Here is a 13,380-nt window from a genome sequence, read left to right as displayed (position 1 = left end):
GCAGAACACCTGTTAACTGCACGCGTGCAAGTGCACCGCACACGTACAGGATTCCTGCCCGCCCCTGCTTTAGGCGAATGCCGTTATGGTCCCGTGGATAGGAAACGGTCGATTTCGTTCCCTAATCCGAGCTTTAGCTCCGTATATAATAACATCGTCGTCGGCAGCACGTGCAGCTCTAATCTTCCTTACGGGCCGAAGTTTCCCGCGACGACATAACACGCACAAACATTCCTCGTTTTCTTATCACTTCTGGGCAAAACGTCAAGCTTTCTACTATCACCTCCACGGGGAAATTGAGAAATCAGCTGTTTTTGGGCACAGACTCTCAAATAAACACCGATTAATACAGGGTGATTCAAAAAGAATACCACAACTTTAAAAATGTGTATTTAATGAAAGAAACATAATAGAACCTTGTGTTATACATCATTAAAAAGAGTATTTAAAAAGGTTTTTTTTCACTCAAAAACAAGTTCAGAGATGTTCAATATGGCCCCCTCCAGACACTCGAGCAATGTCAACCCGATACTCCAACTCGTTCCACACTCTCTGTAGCATATCAGGCGTAACAGTTTGGATAGCTGCTGTTATTTCTCGTTTCAAATCATCAATGGTGGCTGGGAGAGGTGGCCGAAACACCATATCCTTAACATACCCCCATAAGAAAAAATCTCAGGGGGTAAGATCAGGGCTTCTTGGAGGCCAGTGATGAAGTGCTCTGTCACGGGCTGCCTGGCGGCCGATCCATCGCCTCGGGTAGTTGACGTTCAGGTAGTTACGGACAGATAAGTGCCAATGTGGTGGCGCTCCATCCTGCTGAAATATGAATTGTTGTGCTTCTTGTTCGAGCTGAGGGAACAGCCAATTCTCTAACATCTCCAGATACTGTAGTCCACTTACAGTAACACCTTCGAAGAAAAAGGGACCAAAAACTTTATTGGCTGAAATGGTACAGAAAACGTTCACCTTAGGCGAGTCACGTTCATACTGAGTTGTTTCCCGCGGATTCTCAGTGCACGCTGAACAACTGTCGTCGATTCACTTCTGCCCTACTCAATAACACAAAAAGCTTTCTGTTGAGCAGTCGCCATCTTAGCATCAACTGACGCTGACGCCTAGTCAACAGCGCCTCAAGCGAACAAATGTACAACTAAATGAAACTTTATAGCTCCCTTAATTCGCCGACAGATAGTGCTTAGCTCTGCCTTTTGTCGTTGCAGAGTTTTAAATTCCTGAAGTTGTGGTATTCTTTTTTAATCACCCTGTATTAGATGAAACGAAAATCTTGAACCATATTTTTGCTAACTGGGTTTCTATCAACAAAGAAGGAGTATAAATCAGAATGTGCGAGAGGAATTTCAACCCGGGCAGTGGCTATAATCTTAGTGGTACGTGGAAGCGAGCTCTCAATTCTGAGGAGATGCAGAGAAATGGGTCGCATTGTCAATTTTCCTACTGGGAAGTGGCGCCACCAGCGCAGAAGCTGACACGATGTGTGACCGGGACCAGCGAGATATACGGGCCCTGCAACGAACTTGTGACGTCACGCTAGTCGGCTCGTCCGCGACACTTCGCGAACGCTCGGCTTCGTGCAGGGCCCAGAAATCAATATTTATTTGTAAAGATGCCTTCTGTTGTTGTTGTTGTGGCCTTCAGTCCTGAGACTGGTTTGATGCAGCTCTCCATGCTACTCCATCCTGTGCAAGCTTCTTCATCTTCCAGTACCTACTGCAGCCTACATCCTTCTGAATCTGCTTAGTGTATTCATCTCTTGGTCTCCCTCTACGATTTTTACCCTCCACGCTGCCCTCCAGCACTAAACTGGTGATCCCTTGATGCCTCAGAACACGTCCTACCAACCAGTCTAATGAGTACACAGTATGGTTTGAGAGTAAATCGGAGAAAGACGAAGGTAATGAGAAGTAGTAGAAATGAGAACAGCGAGAAACTTAACATCAGGATTGATGGTTACGAAGTAATGAAGTTAAGGAATTCTGCTACCTAGGCAGTAAAATAACCAATGACGGACGGAGCAAGGAGGACATCAAAAGCAGACTCGCTATGGCAAAAAAGGCATTTCTGGCCAAGAGAAGTCTACTAATATCAAATACCGGACTTAGTTTGAGGAAGACATTTCTGAGCATGTACGTCTGGAGTATTGTATGGTAGTGAAACATGGACTGTGGGAAAACCGGAACAGAAGAGAATCGAAGCATTTGAGATGTGGTGCTACAGACGAATGTTGAAAATTAGGTGGACTGATAAGGTAAGGAATGAGGAGGTTCTACGCAGAATCGGAGAGGAAAGGAATATGTGGAAAACATTGATAAGGAGAAGGGACAGGTTGATAGGACATCTGCTAAGACATGAGGGAATGACTTCCATGGTACTAGAGGGAGCTGTAGAGGGCAAAAACTGTAGAGGAAGACAGAGATTGGAATACGTCAAGCAAATAATTGAGGATGTAGGTTGCAATTGCTACTCTGAAATGAAGAGGTTAGCACAGGAAAGGAATTTGTGGCGGGCCGCATCGAACCAGTCAGTAGACTGATGACCAAAAAAAAAAAAGTAGCTGTAGTGACCGTCTGCCCCTGCAGTACAGCGTGAGGCAGCATTAACCCAAGGATATCGTAAGCCACGATAACCATCACTTTGGTGCCAACTGGTTCATGGCGCACTTTCTGTGGACGAGGAAAACCAGGGCGTTTCCATTCATTGGACTGCCGCTTTAATCGCGGTTTGTTCGACCGAGCCCAGTTTCATCCAAGAAGCTCTTCTCCCTCCCTGTGGTAGCGATTGCGCTATTCCTCCGCAAGTGCATAACGATGCCACTTTTGCACCTCAGTCATAGCACCGGGTACCCGACGCGCTGCAGTTTTGCGGAACTCGAGAATATCGCTCAAAATGTGAAGCACCTTTTGTGACACACGTCTACCTCGCGCGCAGTCCACCTGCTATCCACATTCTGTAGGGAGGCTAGGACCTCAGTTGTCATGTTGTCCGTGGGGGGTCGTCCCGAATTCTGCCGATCTTGAATGATATAATCCAGAAACAGTTTCACGCATCTATCCATCGCACGATGTGGCAACGCCGCATCGCCACATGTCTCACGCGGTCCCTAAAAATATTGTGCCACTTCAGTCTTGATGCAAGTGTTTCGTAAACATACTGTTGGGGTGCTTGAACTGCCTCCTGCACTTTCAGACAGTGCCCGCTGCAACTGACTCAAACACAGCTGTCGCCGCTCACTGCACTGCTTCAGCCGATGCTGCTATCCGCTACAAACAGCGCACATGCGATCTGATGCACATCCTTCATGTTAAGGCGCTGTTGCCACTACTCTTTATCCAGCTCTCGTACAGCCATAACCTACTCGTAGTACAGGGTTATTACAAATGACTGAAACGATTTCACAGCTCTACAATAACTTTATTATTTGAGATATTTTCACAATGCTTTGCACACACATACAAAAACTCAAAAAGTTTTTTTAGGCATTCACAAATGTTCGATATGTGCCCCTTTAGTGATTTGGCAGACATCAAGCCGATAAGCAAGTCCCTCCCACACTCGGCGCAGCATGTCCCCATCAATGAGTTCGAAAGCATCGTTGATGCGAGCTCGCAGTTCTGGCACGTTTCTTGGTAGAGGAGGTTTAAACACTGAATCTTTCACATAACCCCACAGAAAGAAATCGCATGGGGTTAAGACGGGAGAGCGTGGAGGCCATGACATGAATTGTTGATCATGATCTTCACCACGACCGATCCATCGGTTTTCCAATCTCCTGTTTAAGAAATGCCGAACACCATGATGGAAGTACGGTGGAGCACCATCCTGTTGAAAGATGAAGTCGGCGCTCTCGGTCTCCAGTTGTGGCATGAGCCAATTTTCCAGCATGTCCAGATACACGTGTCCTGTAACGTTTTTTTCGCAGAAGAAAAAGGGGCCGTAAACTTTAAACCGTGAGATTGCACAAAACACGTTAACTTTTGGTGAATTGCGAATTTACTGCACAAATGCGTGAGGATTCTCTACCGCCCAGGTTCGCACATTGTGTCTGTTCACTTCACCATTAAGAAAAAAATGTTGCTTCATCACTGAAAACAAGTTTCGCACTGAACGCATCCTCTTCCATGAGCTGTTGCAACCGCGCCGAAAATTCAAAGCGTTTGACTTTGTCATCGGGTGTCAGGGCTTGTAGCAATTGTAAATGGTAAGGCTTCTGCTTTAGCCTTTTCCGTATGATTTTCCAAACCGTCGGCTGTGGTACGTTTAGCTCCCTGCTTGCTTTATTCGTCGACTTCCGCGGGCTACGCGTGAAACTTGCCCGCACGCGTTCAACCGTTTCTTCGCTCACTGCAGGCCGACCCGTTGATTCCCCCTTACAGAGGCATCCAGAAGCTTTAAACTGCGCATACCATCGCCGAATGGAGTTAGCAGTTGGTGGATCTTTGTTGAACTTCGTCCTGAAGTGTCGTTGCACTGTTATGACTGAGTGATGTAAGTGCATTTCAAGCACATCATACGCTTTCTCGGCTCCTGTCGCCACTTTGTCTCACTGCGCTCTCGAGCGCTCTGGCGGCAGAAACCTGAAGTGCGGCTTCAGCCGAACAAAACTTTATGACTTTTTCTACGTATCTGTAGTGTGTCGTGACCGTATGTCAATGAATGGAGCTACAGTGAATTTATGAAATCGCTTCAATCATTTGTAATAGCCCTGTATATATCCCCACATTCGCTTGGAATGATTTGGGAAAACACATCTTATCCGAGAAATTTGTTATTACTTCAGATATCCTCACAAGGGACGGATGATGGTGAGGACATTTGCCTCCATTGAGATTGTGTCAGAAACACGGCTCCTGCTGTTTTCATATTTGGTATCTGTTACACTCGGCACTTGCAGTCTCACCATCACTTCAGAAAATCTTATAATTTTTCTAGTCTTTTCAACGTTTCGCAACTTACTTTTCCAATCTCTACAGTTTCGTGTCGTGGAAAGTGGTGATATGTACATTACCATTTGATTTTAAACAATTTCGACACCCATGGTTACTGGCTTTGCCTACAGCGACTAACAGTGGTTCCAGAAAATATATTTACAAGTGACCAGCGTGACTGACAATTTCATCCTCATGCGCACTGTTTCGACGCCAAAGTGTTGCGAACAAAGACTTCAGATGTGCTCCCTGTCTGGACGGCAGCCTGGCGTTCACGACTAAGTAGACGTAATTTTTTGCATAACTGAATCTCGAGAACCAGGAAAGCATCTTTTATCCATCTGGTAGGGAAAGCCCCTAAAAGATAACTACCTTATTACGTGTCACCCAGTGTTACGAAGAATCGCAGTCGAAGTGTTATTTTAAAATTCTTCCCCAGTACATTTGCGAATGACTTGGACGATACGTCGCAATGTACCTACTTTAACCGCTCTAATGGAGAACGTCAAACGGACATCAAAACGCAAACTAAATCCAAATATAAATTTAAAATGCAGACGATGCACTCATAAGCTGTGACAGTATGATCCCTGCTACAAATACTGTGACAGCAAAGATATGAATCTGTACAGTTACGTTCCCCAGAAGCGTTAAGATCGCTGTCCATGTATTGTTTCATGTCACAAAAAGAATACAGGCTAGAATTTCTTACGTGGGGGAGGGGGAGGGCGGGGGAGAGGGCGGGGGGGGGGGGGAGTTACTAGCAGACCTCACTTGAAAAGGGGCGGCCAGAAGAATCCTGACAATGATGTAATAAGTGGAGTCATTAACCGCGAATTTGGTTCGAGTATCACAGTGGTTCATTAGGCATGGTCTAGTCAGATGTGTATGCCCTTGCCATCGAACCTACTTACTAGCCAGTTGTAGGGAGCTTAGTCTATAGTGCGCTCCGAACAACGGTTCATCTCGGAATTTTTCACATACACGAGTCATTACCAGAGATGAAATAAGTGATAAGTGACAAAAAAAAGTTACGGGAGTGACTGCGGATGGAACCCCGGACCTTTTGTTCATAGGCTTGAGACTTACCCACTGAGCTCCTGACCCCCAAGCAGATAAAAGAGTGAAGTAATCTGGAATGACAGAACGAGGGTTTGAATTCCTCTCCCTCAGAATGTCTCTGCCATTACACCATCTCTCTGAAAGAGCCTTATAGCTGTGCAGTTAGTGCGATGCGAACTGTTGCTGATTTTGTTTTGTTTCCTGTACACAATCCGCCACTTTGCGTTTTTTCTACTATGATCCAGTCGAGGTTTAATACCGCGTTCTTCGACGGCATCCTTTTCCGTGAACGGTCATGAAAAGGCAAACTTATGAAAGCAACTTAGTCTCGCAGATAGCCGCTAGAGCGCTGTAACACTGGAAATTTCCTCTTTTTCGTTTTACACGGGTTCGTGGATTGTCCTTCGCCGACCTGGATAACACTGTGCTCCGCTCAAATTAAATTCCCCCTTAAAAAGCATTTGCACTTAAGGCTATCTGCTGTACGACATTTTAATTTATAATTCCCTTTACAAGCCGGAGTCTTCCTGAGAGATTTTCTTCTTCGTTCATTTTTTGCTGCCATCCCCCCTGTGCGTCTCCGAACGTCCCGTAGTCGTATCTCTTGCCACTTATTCTCTTAAGATTCAATATCTCCTATTGCAGGAAACCTTCAGCGGATCTCTCGCCCTGCTACAATCTAATTCGTGTGGAACAATGAGATGCATTTAGAAAGAAGCAGGAGCAGACTGTGGAATAAAACCCGGGCTGGGGTTGACTGCAATAACAGCGGGATAGACTCAGCGTCACTTACCACGTCACATTGTAAAACGAAACAGAAAATCTATTTGTGAGCTCAAGGAACATGTCGTTAACTTTTCTGTCTCCCCTTCTTGGTCTGTATCCACAGCTTTCTTTACGGCTCGTCAGCCCAGTTACACTACTGTTTCCCTTCTGCCCCTTTTCTATATATTTTCTGTTTCATTTGCTAAAAATATTGTTATTTCCTAATTGACTCGCTGTTTGTGTGGTAAATTTGGTTCAAAACTTCATCTACTTTTAGGGCCTTCGTTTCTGCTTCCTACATGGAAATTTTGTCGTCGATTTTCGTTCTTGTACGACATAAATGGAACATGAATTGTTTTGTTTAATTTCTTTTGTTTCTCCCTAAGCGAAAATTTCACTCGTTGACAATCTGGTTGCGTCATACCCCCTTCAGAGACCAAACATTTCATTTTCAGTCTCCGTCATGTCCCTACGAAGCTTTCCACTCGTGGTAATTCAGTGTTGACGTTCGTTCGTGGCAGGCAATGACGACCTAAGTATATTTTGTGTTTTCTAATTACAACCCTCCCCCACAAATACATGTACAAAAAATTTTTCATTCAAGAACTGTGTTAAATGATAGGGAAACCTAATTCTCAAAGACTGAAGAAAATTATAATTTTTCTTCTGCTCAGGTGTTCAAATTTGTGTGAATTCCTAAGGGACCAAACTGCTGAGGTCATCGGTCCCTTTCTTCTGTCATACGGTGATTATTGTAAATTCACTTTGTGAAATTTCAGTTACTATTTCTTGCTGTGTTACGCAACTGGCATCATCAATGAGCGAAGACAATAATGTTATGGTCATCGGCTGAGATCAATGTGTTAATTGGTTTGTTTAATCAAATTTGAGAGCCCTTCGGAGGTGCGTGGCAGGTGGTACTCCGGCTAGTAACATTTCTGCCTTGCGGATGAATTGGGAAAGCAATACTTCTTTGTTCATTTACCTTAGAAAATGAATTAAAAATAACTTCCAAACAAATCTTCCTCACCTTTTTTTCCCTTCAAAGGGTAACCTTTAAAGCGAATTAAAAATGCACGAGAATGAAAGCGACAAGCGAGAAGCGCTCACTCTTAAACTTGTTGAATTATGTGTAAGGCGCGTCCCAGTTACCTGTTAGCCGGACGGAAGTCTTCCGATGGAGACAACCTGCACTTCAAAAAATCCCGAGAGTTGCCTCAGTTGCGACCTGCCTCCTTTTTCCGAATCTTTCCTTCTTTAGGGGTAAACTGTCTTCGCTTCTTTAACGGTGTCTTAAGCCGAAACAAAGTGCGGATGAATATAGTCACTGGTGTGACCAAATAAATTGGGTCTTCTGAAATGACTTTCGTGCTGTGTATATTTGGGCTTCAATAGTTCCGTGACTGTCGTTCGCTGCTTCCGAAAGCAGGAAGCTGCTCACGTGATGCGATGTTTTCATCAGTATCGGCAGCAGCTATGCCTGTGGCCGTTGTTTATGTGTAACGTAAAACCGTTGTCCGCTTACAAGACAATATTTACCGTAAGCCAGACTACCATAAGAACGCAAATCAGTCTTCATGTAAAGACTACGTCCGTTTCCTGCTTGCACTTCTTCATTTACATTATGCATTTAGGTTTCAGATGCAAAGGCAGACTGAGCGACAAACCTGACACGTGAATGTGTGTGTAAATAATTAACTTGCTTAGTGTATGCTAAACCGTGGCCGTGCGGTTCTAGGCGCTTCAGTCCGGAACCGCGTGACTGCTACGGTCGCAGGTTCGAAACTTGCCTCGGGCATGAGTGTGTGTGATGTCCTTAGGTTAGTTAGGTTTAAGTAGTTCTCAGTTCTAGGGGACTAATGACCTCAGATGTTAAGTCCCATGGTGCTCAGAGCCATTTGAACCATTTTGGTGTATGTTTAATTACTTAGCGTCCGAACCTGTTCTAAAAAAGTGCATTCTCGTATATGATGCCATAACTAATAAACTACAGTAAAGTACAAAAGATGATATGGGCGAGGCAGTTTTAACATGTTAGTGATTCGACTACTGTTTCAATAACATCCTTTCCACCTTGTTATGTGGCATAGTTTTTAAATTTTTTACGTTGCATGTTCAGCTGGTTTTTATAAATGAAAGTTTAGCTGTCTGCTACTATTTTGTAAAAAAATCGCTATGAAGTCTACAAACTAAACATAGCTCATTCTAATGATAATTGATATTTAGAAATTTATTTTTATGGAATAATGTTACTCGAAATGTTCAATTAATGTTTTCAGAACTATGTGAAGGAATCAGTAGAGTTTTAGACTTTCACATACTTGCAAAATTAGTGTGCTATTGTTATTCAATTTTAAAAAAATGTTTTTTTATATTGGTAGTAAATGATATAAACTGTATGACACTCCGGCTCTCGGAACGCAGTGCGTGCTTCCTGACTCAACGTAAAACTGCTTATCACACTTTTTTTATCGTGTGCAAGAAAGATAACCCGTCAATCGGGAGGCAGCAAACTATTAGACGCGGCTGCAAAGAGGGGCGAAAGCACGCACTGTTTCCGAGGCCGCGAACTAGATGTAGCGTGAAGTTGGTTTATAAACGTGGCTGGGCCAGACTTTATGTTCTCCACAGGAACTTCAGCTTCGTGTGCCTGTGTTGCAGCAACACGCGGCCCTCATCGGCGGGCCTAACGCCACCTCATGCCCAATCTGCCACAAGCTGTTCCTCGGCGGAGAAGCTCTCATGGAGCACATGAAGCACACGCACAAAGACCCCAACGCGTCCGGAGTGGCAAGTAAGTTCCCAGCGCATGTTCTGTCACCACTCAGCTCCTTTCAGCTTGGTCCGTCCAGCGCGGCTGCCGGTCCACATAATCGTTAGCGTTTTTCCTTTCAGCGGAACGCATCCACTTAGCAGCCGGCCGGCGAGAAGCGTCACCTGCTCACACAGTTCAGTAGCTTTACATGTGCGAGTGTAATTCACTCTATTTCCATCCGCAGGGATGCTCGAAAGCGATTGTGTGCATCGGTGTCGTTGTGAGGCGTCTCGGAGATCCTGTGATGAACGGCGGTGCACTCATGTTGTCCTTGTATGTAGCTTTTCACTATAGATAACATTCTGCAACAGGTAATTTGAGGTTTTGAGGCACTAGTAGTAGAATTCGTCAGGCGTGTGTAGAAGAATCCTCTCACAAGCTACAAGCGCGTAGCGACTGGACTGGGTCGAGGTGAAGTTTAGATAGCGAGTGCGGTAGAGAGGACGGAAGGGGGGGGGGGGTCCTACCCCATCTTGTAAACGACTAATTGCGATGTGTAATTCCAGCTTACTTTGGCTGGTGTCAGTACTCCTACAACTGCCAAGATCAACTGTTTATCACAGAAACATTTCAATTGTCTACATCCTAATCATTGATTTCATCAATTCTCGGCAACCAAAGACATCATTCGAACCGAACATCGTCCTACCAAAGAACCATCTCTTCTGAAAGCCACACTGCCTACAAATGGCCGTTCACGTAGCTTGTTCTATTTTATCCAGAAGTGGACAAGCTAAGTTCTCCTGTTAGCTGGTACACTTCCTTTCAGCTGCCTCCACAGCTTCGTCTTCAGCTCTCCATATCCTGATCTTATAATTCAAAACCTTAATTTTACCTATTTACAATATCAGGAACTCTTCCCGTATGAAATTTCAATATCGGCTGCTACTGCGGCTGATTTTCCTACCTGACCTAATTCACACCCTCCCTCTTCCCTGAATCAGTGCTTCCCTTACATCCTTCTCTTTCCATATTCCTTCATTTTCATCCTAACGAGGAATTCCTACCATTGTACCACCTCATCTCCCATCCTATCACTTTACATAACGTCCACCCATACATTCCACCGGACTTGTTCGGCTGTGGCCAGACATTATGTACCTCACCACAACCATACAATCTTCCTTCTCTCAAAATACACGTCCATGAAGTTGGTCCTTCACTTCATGAAATACTTTATCCACTACTATCGCAATTTCCATCAGAGTTGAACAGGAATAAAAAAAAAAGACACTATCATCGAGATTTTTAAAAAATAAAATTTTATTCCTCATTTAAATATTTAGAAATCATGTAAACAATGAATCCTTTTAAAGTAAATCATCACCGTTTCGCTTTCATCAAACATCACAAATATGCATATCGCAAACATATCCCTCTACTAGCCCACTGGATGAATTAACAGTGAAATTGTCGATACAAGTATTCAGGACAAGGTAGGACGGATACCCAGTGCTGGAGACTAGTTCGTCACCCAGTACAGCCCTCACGGTTTGACTACGCCATAGACGGGTACCGCCCTACTTCCTCCTCACGCAAGATCAATAGTGAAAAACACTTACCTGGTACAAAGGTCATGCGAATCATACAACTTAGGAGTAAAAAGGACTGTTGCTGTGAAGAGTGATGTCATATATTCCACGTTGTGTTTTTACCGGTGCGTGAATAGCAAGAATCGTATGAGCGCGTGATTCTATGCTTCTTAACGCCACAGTGCAGTGCACCGGCAACGGTTGAAGATGGCGGTTCTTATTTTCATGGTGTTTGTACGAGCTGGATTTATCCGACACCAAAATGGTGCAGGCATGTTTCAAAACGACGGCATACATAGTCATCACGAACATTCTGTGTTGCAATTCTTCTCAACACACAGAATGTACTTCCATCGTTTCGAGTACTGCTGGGTACCTGTTCCATACATTCGATCACACCGAGCGTTCCCATCACCATACTGGTATAATAGATCGCACTGTAAGTAATCTTTTTGACCGCGCCATCGGGCTCTTTCCGATGTCTCATTTCGGTGTCGAAACGCTGCTCTACCGAACAAGGACCTACGCCTCATTGGACAGGCGATAGTAATCCAATGTTTACGCTGTGTAGCCAACCACAGTACATCTTAGTTGTCGTTTGTCAACCACTGCAGAATTCTCTAGAGGATAAATAACCGCTTTCCGAGTGTATGTTCCTGTTGCTGCAAACAGAGAGAGCATCACCAGAATATGTGTGGAGTTTCGTAGATCCGTTCACCAGTTCTCTCACACCTATCATGAGTCATTTTAGGTTAGATTTTGTGGGGGCTGTGAACGGCGACGGCATTCAGAAAACGTATCTGTACATATTCTGGAACCAGCAAGTGTCTCTTAACAAACGGGACTGCAAAACACGTCCGTTGCTGCTACAACTGCTTCGTTACTTGCACTTCGCGTAATAGTTCCTTTTGAATTATGTGCCGACTGACAATCAGAAAAAGGTCCTCGTATAGCAGTTTGGTAAACTAGGCCGCTTCTGACACAGAGGGAGTGCATCTTAAGGGCTGTACCCTTCCATCCATTTGTCTTTTCATTGCTGGGAGCTACGTGGTCGGTGTCTAAAACACAATAATCAGCAGATTATTTAATATCATAGCGACATCCAAATGCCTTATTTCTGTCTTCCTCATTTAGCTCTTTCCTGGATTCTCTCCTTTATTTTCAGTGCAGTCAACGATTCCTTTGCCTTCGCCAATATAAACTAGCCTTCCACCTATAATGATCATGTTGTCTGCGGGCCATCAAAACCGTGAAATGAAACTGCAGTACAAAACCCGTGATTTTCTTTCAGAGTGGAAGACGAACTGTTCATAGAACCAACTTATTTCCATCTCACTGCTTATTGCAATCACTTAATTTAGTAGATTTAACAAAGGGAAAAATTTGGAAATTTGTGGTAAGGTCTTATGGGACCAAACTGTTGAGGTCATCGGTCCCTAAGCTTACACACTACCTAATCTAACTTAAACTAACTTATGCTAAGGACGACACACACACCCATGCCCGAGGGAGGACTCCAACCTCCGACGGGGGGCTGAGACTGCGCGGCCTTAACAAAGGGAAATATCGCTATACTAAAAAATAATCTTGAAGATACGGAAGTAGGCTAGTTGTGGTAGCCGTTTAAAATAAAACTGCACAATCATTTGTAATGTTTGCCTTGCATAGTGCACCGTAAGCTCATCAAAACCTCTTCGCTCTTCTGTAAGGATATCTCGATGTTTTCCATATTTTGTATTTCCTAAACTTTGTTTATTGCAGATAATTCGTGCCACGGGCTTCTCTAGCGACTGTGGCCGCCAGAGTGTGTATGTTTAATGTGTTCTCATCGAACAAACTTTCAGCGGAGATATCCTTCCTGTTATCTTTAATTTTGTGTGTTTCACGTTCAAGTGCCTTCCAAAGTCCCTACGTCGCAGTTGCCGAGTAACAGTTCGTTCTTTTTCGACTTTACTTTTGTGTACACAAATGCTCCTAGAAGTGCTGAAGGATAATTAAGAAGAAAATCGTGTTCACTAGCATAACGTAGGCGAGTAAAAAGTGTATATGGCGTTTTAAACAACTAGGAATCCCCACACTGTGTTAGTTATGAATGCCGTAACAGTGGTTGTTTACCTTCGTAGAAGAATCTCCTCTGTGTATGCGGTTGCCGGCAGGGTAGGTTGACCATATTAAAGGGTGTCTCGCATGCGCGGCTGGTGCCGTTATTTGATTGACAAATTCCTCGGGTACGGGCTCCAGCGAGAAGGCCGACGTTAAT

At 44.2% G+C, this 13,380-nt stretch overlaps 1 protein-coding gene across 1 annotated transcript in view; it reads left to right on the top strand.

The window, feature by feature from the left end:
- Positions 1-13,380, top strand: part of LOC126185029 (zinc finger and BTB domain-containing protein 24-like) — a 566,213-nt gene that overhangs the window by 508,524 nt on the left and 44,309 nt on the right. The window contains exon 9 of the mRNA XM_049927762.1: positions 9,405-9,567. Within this exon, the coding sequence (XP_049783719.1) occupies positions 9,405-9,567 (163 nt within the window). The remainder of the gene's footprint in view (positions 1-9,404; positions 9,568-13,380) is intronic.

The sequence above is a fragment of the Schistocerca cancellata genome, chromosome 4 (genome assembly GCF_023864275.1).
Source record: "Schistocerca cancellata isolate TAMUIC-IGC-003103 chromosome 4, iqSchCanc2.1, whole genome shotgun sequence".
In the NCBI taxonomy this organism is placed as follows: domain Eukaryota; kingdom Metazoa; phylum Arthropoda; class Insecta; order Orthoptera; family Acrididae; genus Schistocerca; species Schistocerca cancellata.
Note: the sequence above shows the minus strand (reverse complement) of the source record. Positions and strands in the feature narration are given on the sequence as shown.